We start from the raw sequence: 8812 nt of genomic DNA on the forward strand, positions 1-8812 counted from the left end.
TATTAATCATCACAAGCCCTCATTCATATATATATATATAGAAATAACATGATCTCATTTCCAAAATAAAATTTAGCTAAATCAATTTATATTTATTATTAAATTATTTTAATTTTATAATTATAATTTTTATTTATAAATAATAAAATATTATCCTTTTATTTCAATAGTATTTTATATTCATTGATTTTTTAAATTTAAAATTAATAAAATATTAAATTTAATAAATATAAAATAAAAATTTCAAAATTTCAAATCTTAACACAATTATCCATATTTTATTATAAATAAATAATATATTAACATTTCGGCCACGACCCCTGCATTTCATTATATGCCTTTTCTTGATATTCACTTCATATAAACAAGCAATATGAACCAAGTCAAAGATTCCTATCCTTATTCTATAACCAGAAAATAATATAAGAACAGAACATGACAAATAGACTCCAACAACTTCTTGATTAAATTTAGTTATACACTGAACTACGAGCATATGATAACATGCAAATACATAAACCAAATAAACCATAAATTAAGCATCCATCAACCATAATAATAAAGCATTTATCAGCCATAAATTAATAGAGTAGGTGGACACTAAATCCTACGAGCATATTTTGCTAGTTTGACAGAAATATCAATCAACCAAGCATATAAAATTAATGATTTACCTACGAATCTATCCTCTGAATTAGGTAGCAGTAGTCACCAACCATATCTCAAATTCATTAGGATGGACCTCTTTTGCAAAAAAAAATCTGTAGGATGGCCAATTGCAAGTATTATAATTAGGTTCAACGTGTAACTACCACAAGATACAATTATATATTGTCATCATCTAACCCTATGGCTTTGGCTGTGGGAGAGGATTCTCACATAGATCTGTTTTAAGTCCAAGTTTCTATATATATGAACGAGTATCACCACTTCCATACATGGAAGGCCAGCTAGTTTGTTCATTAGAACAGTCTGAAAACTTGGTGGTGTGAGGGATAGTTATGAAATTCCAACCTTTCAAGGAATGGGTGGAGTTTTGGAAGACACCCTTGCAACCAGAGATAGGAAGAAAAGATGAGCAATTAGATTGGGTTAGTAATGGGTCAGTAGATGTCAGAGGAAGGCCCGTTCTCAGGTCAAAATCTGGTAGTGGGAAGGCTTCTATTTTCATTCTTGGTAAGTATCCTTTGGCTTAATATTATTTTTGGATTTGGCAAAGTATTTTTTAGTTTAATATTATTTTTTTTATATGAAATGTAAAGACAATTTAATGTTGTGGAGTGATTACTAGTTTTTTTGTGTTTTTTTATTGTATATTTTTGGAATATTTTGGAATTAAATAAAGGAAGTCAATTGATTCAACTGTTTTCTATAAGATTCCAAAATATTATCTAAATCTACAATCTGAATAGGTTCTGCTCTTCCTGAGACTCCAAAATATTCTCTAAATCTACAATCTGAATAATTTGAACAATCCCTCTACCTATTATCAAAAACTTAATAACTATATTCTTTATATTATCATACTCTAAATAAAAATGGTATAAATTTATAGAAAGTTTTGGATGATCACTCCATCTCTCATAAAAAACACTTAAGGAATTGTAATTTTATTATCATGCTGTGTGTTCAGAATCCAGGCCTTTCAAAGAGATTTCATAAGAACTAATCACACATTTGTGCATGAATTGTGAACAGTGTTTGTATTCAGCGAGGCTCTCGCTTACGTTGCGATTGCATTAAACATGATCATCTATCTAACCACTGTGTTGGACGAAGGGGTTGCAACTGCTGTAAAAAATGTGAACTACTGGGTAGGCACCACATGCGTTATGCCTCTTATAGGGGGGTTTATGGCAGATGTTTACTTTGGACGTTACAAGATGGTCCTCATTTCCTCAACCGCTTATGTCTTGGTGAGTTTACAAGTTTGAAAATTAGATCATCTTTAATATTTTAAATATGTTAGATTATTTGCAGATTTATTTTTTAAAATTTTAGAAGTTGGAGTTGGAATTGGTGATGAGACTTGTTTTCATGTTGTTTGTAACTTCTTATATTATGGTTTCTAGAGATTTGAACACTAATGAGATTACTTACAAATCTATTCCAAACACCAAAACTCCAAAAACTAGAATTAGTTATCTAAATATTTCCAAATCTACATTAAAAATTTTACACGGCTTTATGCAATCTTTTTATATCTTTATATTGATTGCTTAGGGATGCAGAGAATATCTCAAAATCTAACTATCATGGGAAAAGTCAAAGAAGAGACCGAACAATTGATCCTAATCCTCTCCTGATTGTCAAATTCAGAAATATTCCCAAAATCTACCATAGACATAAATTCAAAATTCCTATCATTTATACTTCAATCTCTTTGACTGTGATTAAATTCAAAATTCCTATCATTTATACTTCAATCTCTTTGACTGTGATTAAATGTTGATTTCAGGGATTACTATTGCTGACGCTGTCAGTGTCTCTCCCAGCCTTGAAGAAAAATGATGTTGTTTATTTCTTGGCTTTGTATTTGATATCCTTTGGGGTGGGTGGCCACAAACCTTCTCTGGAGCCTTTTGGTGTAGACCAGTTTGACGAGGAAGACAAAAGTGAAATGCTTCAGAAGAATTCTTTCTTTAATCACTGGTTTTGCTGCCTCTGTGCTGGAATGTTCTTAGCAGTTACAGTTATTGCGTACGTCCAGGAGAACATAAGTTGGGGATTTGGATTCGGGATAGTTACAGTGGCCATGGCTATTTCCACTCTTATATTTCTCTGTGGGACTCCATTCTATAGAAACAGGCTTCCTGGAGGCAGCCCAGTCACTGGTGTGGCTCAAGTTGTAGTTGCTGCTGTAAGAAAAAGAAATATCAGCATGCCTTCAGATACGAGCTTGCTTTACGAGAAGGATGCTCAGTTAATAAAATCCGGACAGAGGTTGCTGTTGCATACAGACAATTTTCAGTAAGTCATATTTATTTATTTATTTATTGAATGTTTTAAGTGAAAGTACCCTGTAAATTGCTTTGTTTTTTTTTCAATGTACAGAAACGATCTGTTACACTACATTTCTACTTAAAATTCATAAACTAGGCATTCTGAATTGGGTTCTTCGTAAGCATTATAGGCAATTTTTGTTTTTATGAAGTTGATGATATGGTCTATCAGTCTTTAAAAAAACATAAAATTATTTGGAAATTTTTAGCTTTTTATTTCTATGTTCTAGAAGTATTTCAAAATTACCATAATTCCTCTTACTTGAAAAGTTATGAAAATTGATAGTGTGACAAGTATTTTGAAAATATAAAATAGATAATCTAAGAGAAACTGTAAGTTTTCATCTTCAATCTTCTTAGTGACTTATAGTAACATTATTTCATCCTATGGTATCTTGGGAATTGACCAATGTTCAGTTACACTATAAAGCTCATGAGAATTTGTTTTTTAATTTCACAATGTTCATTTTCTTTTTTATATTATTTGAACATTTTCTTTTTTATATTATTTAAGATAGAGATAATTTTGATTTTTGAGATTGGAATTGATCCCCTCCTTATAACATCCTAGTTTATTTTTCTCTGTAACATATTATTAAAGAAAATTGAAAATTGATAGATAAATAATAATAAAGAAGAGTGTGCATATTTTCACAGTGAGAATTCATGTTCTTAATCTGTTTTTTTCTTCTCAAGAAACTATGTATCTGGATTGAAATGACCTCAATTTTGAGTGGATGCTCTATTCATTATTAGAGAGACAACAATGATCTGGATTGAAATGACCTCAATTTTGAGTGGATGCTCTACTCATCGTTAGAGAGACAACAATGAGTGAAACTTACACCCCCAAACATGAGTAATTTCAATCAAAACACATTATTTCTCCAAAAGAAAAAACAGATTGACAACCATAAGGAACTTTCAAAGACTCAGATAACAATCTAAGAGGAACTAATCTCTTTTATTTAATCTCTTTGTTTTCACACAAATTCAATGCTAGATAAATTCATTTTTGTGGCCAGAGAAAGCCAGATCATTCTGTCAACAGGCTGCAATCATATTATTCTGATATCTCTTTTTGGTTGGCAACGGATTAGGTTTCTGGACAAAGCAGCCATAATGGTGCCAGGCCCTTCAGGATGGATTACTGATGAACATCAAAGCAAGAAACCAAATCCATGGATTGTTTGCCCAGTAACTCAAGTAGAAGAAACCAAGATTATATTAAGGATGGTGCCCATCTGGTTCTTATGCTTAATCTTTGGAATGACAGCATTGCAGAGCAATTCGCTCTTTGTAAAGCAAGGCAGCACCATGAATAGAAGTATGGGTCCCCATTTCCAAATCCCGCCAGCTTCTCTTCTGGCCTTTCAAACCGTTGGTTCATTTATTTTCGTGATTGTATATGACCGTTATCTTATGACATTGGCCAGAAGAATAACAGGCAACGAGCGAGGAATAACTGTTCTTCAGAGGATTGGGATTGGAATCCTCTTTTCTGTTCTGTCCATGGTCACTGCAGCTCTAATGGAAAACATGAGAATCCATGTAGCAAAAACTCATGGCTTACTTGACAGCCCTAAAACTACAATCCCTCTCAGTGTTTTCTGGCTTCTTCCTCAGTTTCTTTTGATGGGAATAGCAGAGGTGTTTGCTATAGTGGGACTGCAGGAATATTTCTATGATCAAATGCCTGATAGCATGAGAAGCTTGGGTATCGCTTTCTATCTCAGTGTTCTGGGTGTCTCCAGTTTTATGGGCGGTTTTCTCGTCACCATTGTTCAGGGGTTAAGCAAACGAAACGGACAGGGAGGATGGCTGGCCAACAATTTAAACAGAGCTAAATTAGGTTATTTTTATTGGCTTCTGGCAATTCTTAGTGTTATCAATTTATTCGGCTATGTTTATGTGGCACGGATGTACACCTACAAAAATGTCCAGCAAACTACATCTGATATCGCAGATTCCTCCGAAGCGGTTCAAGAGTGTAATAGGGTTTAGCTATTTTTAATTCAAATATTGATTTTGAAATCAAACCTAGTAAAAAAAATTGACCTCAACTATTTTAGGAATCCCCAATCCAATAAGTTTAGCCACAAGGTTTGAGTATGAATGCCCCAAATAAAAATGTCACTATGAATTTGACATTGATTATTATTGCACATAATATTTATGTTTAATTTTAATAGTTAAGAAATATGTTTGTACCATTAATTTTGGCAAAATCACATAAAAATTCATTTGTCGACACGTTTCAAACCAATCATTATAATTAATCGTAAAAAAATACATATTTTCTAATAAAAAATTACAACTTTTAAATAAAAGAACAAGTATTCTATATATTTATTATTATATATAATATTTATGTATAATTTAAATATAATTTAATATTTAATATTTTTATTTTTTATTCAAAATTACAAAATAAGAAAATAAAATAAAATATAATATTTTTTTTACATTTTAATAATCAAATTACACTTTTATAATTTTATCTCACAAATTAAGAAAATTAATTTAATATCTCACTTAACTCTGACCTTAAAATTGAATTATTGTAAAATAACAACAACTATGTACTCATCCTCTTGCTTAAAAAAATTATGTTTAAAGGCATTCATGGCGTGGCTCCGTGATCTTCAATCTATTTGTCATCTTCTTTTTGACAGCGACTTCATATCCCTACCTCCCTGTCATTGATTCCGCTGCAATTATTGAAAATTTGTAGACCTTTGGCCCAAATAAACCTTATTTAAAGGTGGTTGATTGCTTTATTTATTTTTTAATTTCGGCACAATTAGACTATTAATTTTAGTCATCGTTCTTTAGTGGATGGTGATATTTTATGATTAAAATTTATTAGAGTTGTATTTAGTAAGATTTTTTCGAAGTTTTTTTAGATTTTTCTAGTTTAATTTCTTTATATAAATTTATTGGGGTTTTCTACAGTACATCATTTATATATACAATAAAAAAAATTTAAATAATACAAATTAAGGTTTTATTAATTTTTCAGTCAAATTCCACCACCAAAAAATCTAAAAATCTATTAAAAACAACTCCAAATTTATTTAAATAATACCATATAAAAAATTAGGAAAATGATTGATCACGTTAGTTCTTTCCATAAATTTAAAAATCGCTTCTCACCACGATTGTGTATGCGGGGCATTCAATTATGCATAACGACATTAAAAGATTCTTACATGCATTTAACTTATTAATTATAATATAGAGTCAAACATTTCTAGCCTTGCAAATTAATTCAACTAAATCAAATCGTTATATTTAATGGGAGTTAATTACGGTTATAATTAAATAAATATAACTATTAATCAATATTGTAATGAAATATAATTATTAAAATATAGTAATTTAATATGACTTGGTTCAATTGATACAACCAAATCATTATATTTAATGAAAGTTAATTATGATTATAATTAAATAAATATAATTATAAATCAATATTACAATAAAATATAATTATTAAAATATACTAATTTAATGTGGCTTAGTTTAATTGATAGATGAAATAATTTTTATTATTATTTAAAATATATTTAAGATTGTGGTTTTTATTATTATTTAAAATATATTTTTAAATGTATAAATGGATTCAGCTTCATGAAAATCTCTTGGGCTACTCTAATTATATAAATTAAACTAAATACTTAAACTAGAATTTCTAAAAGTCTTTGCTAGATTTTGGTTAAAATTAAACAAAAAAATGCTTTGAAAATGGTCATTTCATTTGTAGCTTATTTGTTCTACTTTTCTGCGTATTTTCTAGTTTAATTTGCTCTTGGCTATTTTAATTTGTTTAGAATTCGGCAAGGATTTCTTGGAATCACAAGTTTGAGCTATAAACTTCCACAATTCGAGTGTCTAAGGGGTTTTAAGGTGCTAAATCCATATATGCAATGAAATACCCATTTTAAACAACAAAAAATAAGATTTAACAAAAAAAAATTAGTGTCCTAAGATTAATATAATTATTAAGAAAAGTCACATTTTAACATAATCTACACACAAACTTAGTCTAACTAATAAATGAAATGACCCTTTTAGAGAATTTTTTCTCGTCAAATTTATTCAAAATCTAGTATGGATTTTTAAAAATCATAAGTTATTTAATTTGCAAAGATTGAAAACATCATGGATTTTTTAGGGTGATGAATCTATTTATGCATTCAAAAATTTTATTTTAAACAACAGGAAATAATGATTTCATTAGAAATTATATTGTATTTCTGCCAAAAAAAAAACCTATTTAGTCTATTAATTAGACTACTATATATAAATTTTATTATTATTATTATTATTATTATATATATTTAAATTTATAAATCTTTATGGTTTTGTATAATATATGTAGTGGCATTATCAAACTAACTATAAAAGTCCACAAAAAAAGGGTTAAAATCTTGTGGTCACCATTATTTTTTTTGGCATCATCTCTAACCTGGGTTTTTTAGGCATTTTTAGCCAATTCAAGTGTTAAATGGCTTTGAGAAGTTCTTAATTATGCTTGTAGTGGACTTTATAGAGGAAGAGGAGGTGTACTGAGTAGAGTATGAGCGTTTACCTACATTTTGGGTGGACACTCTATCTATCATGGAAGACATAAAATTATTTTGTGATGATAGTAAAAAGTCCACCAAAAACCTAAATCATTTCAATCAAGATACATAAACCAGAAGAAAAAACAGATTAGTAACAAAAAGGAACTTTCAAAAGCTTAAATCACTATTTACTAGAAACTAATCTCATTTAACTAGAAACTAATCTCATTTAATTAATTTCCTTGTTTTCACACAAATTGGAAAAAAAAATGCTAGATAGATTCATTTTTGTGGCCAGAGAAGCCAGATCATTTTGTCAACAAGCTGCAACCATTTAACTAGAAACTAATCTCATTTAATTAATGTCCTTGTTTTCACACAAATTGGAAAAAAATGCTAGATAGATTCATTTTTGTGGCCAGAGAAGCCAGATCGTTTTGTTAACAAGCTGCAATCATATTAATCTGACATCTTCTTTTTTGTTGGTGACGGATTAGGTTTCTGGACAAAGCAACCATAATGGTGTCAGGCCCTTTAGGATGGATTATTGATGAACGACAAAGCAAGAAACCAAATCAATGGATTGTTTGCCCAGTAACTCAAGTAGAGGAAACCAAGATTATATTAAGGATGGTGCCCATCTAGTTCTCTTGTCTAATCTTTGCAATGACATCATTGCAGAGCAATTTGCTCTTCGTAAAGCAAGGCAACACCATGGATAGAAGTATGGGTCCCCATTTCCACATCCCACCAACTTCTCTGTTGGCCTTTCAAACCGCGTTGGTTCAATTATTTTCGTGATTGTATATGACCGTTAAATTGTGGCATTGGCCAGAAGAATAACATGCAATGAACGAGGAATCACTGTTCTCCTTAAGATTGGTATTGGAATCCTCTTTTCTGTTCTGTCCATGGTCATTGCAGCTCTAATGGAAAACATGACAATCCATGGCTTATTTTGTTGGAGGTACTACACTCCTACATGCAGACACTTAGTTAGAGCATGGGACTACATGCAAGATTCCTTCTGCATGATTTACTCCCTGATTTGCTCCTTCTTTAACTCCACAACTGGCTAGTTCTTCTGCATGATTTACTCCCTAATTTTCTCCTTCTTTAACTCCGCAACTGGCTAGTTCTTCTGCATGATTTACTCCCTGATTTGCTCCTCCTTTCACTCCGCAACTGGCTAGTTCTCTCTGGAACTTGTTGTAGGTGTTGAGTCCTCTCATTGATCAC

General features: G+C 30.5%; 1 protein-coding gene across 1 annotated transcript; it reads left to right on the forward strand.

Annotated features, from left to right (window-relative positions):
- Window positions 1-879: 879 nt before the first annotated feature.
- On the forward strand, window positions 880-5006 carry LOC149254699 (protein NRT1/ PTR FAMILY 5.6-like). Its single transcript, XM_089454815.1, has 4 exons — window positions 880-1176; window positions 1699-1916; window positions 2459-2970; window positions 4103-5006. The coding sequence occupies exons 1-4, from the start codon at window positions 1002-1004 to the stop codon at window positions 5004-5006; spliced, it is 1809 nt and encodes a 602-aa protein (XP_089310941.1). The 5' UTR covers window positions 880-1001.
- Window positions 5007-8812: the final 3806 nt, after the last annotated feature.

This window comes from Pinus tabuliformis, chromosome 7, assembly GCF_031772625.1.
Source record: "Pinus tabuliformis cultivar Carrire ecotype Pingquan chromosome 7, CPIR1, whole genome shotgun sequence".
In the NCBI taxonomy this organism is placed as follows: Eukaryota; Viridiplantae; Streptophyta; class Pinopsida; order Pinales; family Pinaceae; genus Pinus; species Pinus tabuliformis.

Excerpts from the sequence above, each read along its gene's own strand:
- LOC149254699 (XM_089454815.1), top strand. The coding sequence starts at position 1,002 with ATGAAATTCCAACCTTTCAAGGAATGGGTGGAGTTTTGGAAGACACCC. Across the intron at positions 1,177-1,698 it reads GGCTTCTATTTTCATTCTTG|TGTTTGTATTCAGCGAGGCT; the intron begins GTAAGTATCCTT and ends AATTGTGAACAG. Across the intron at positions 2,971-4,102 it reads TTGCATACAGACAATTTTCA|GTTTCTGGACAAAGCAGCCA; the intron begins GTAAGTCATATT and ends GCAACGGATTAG.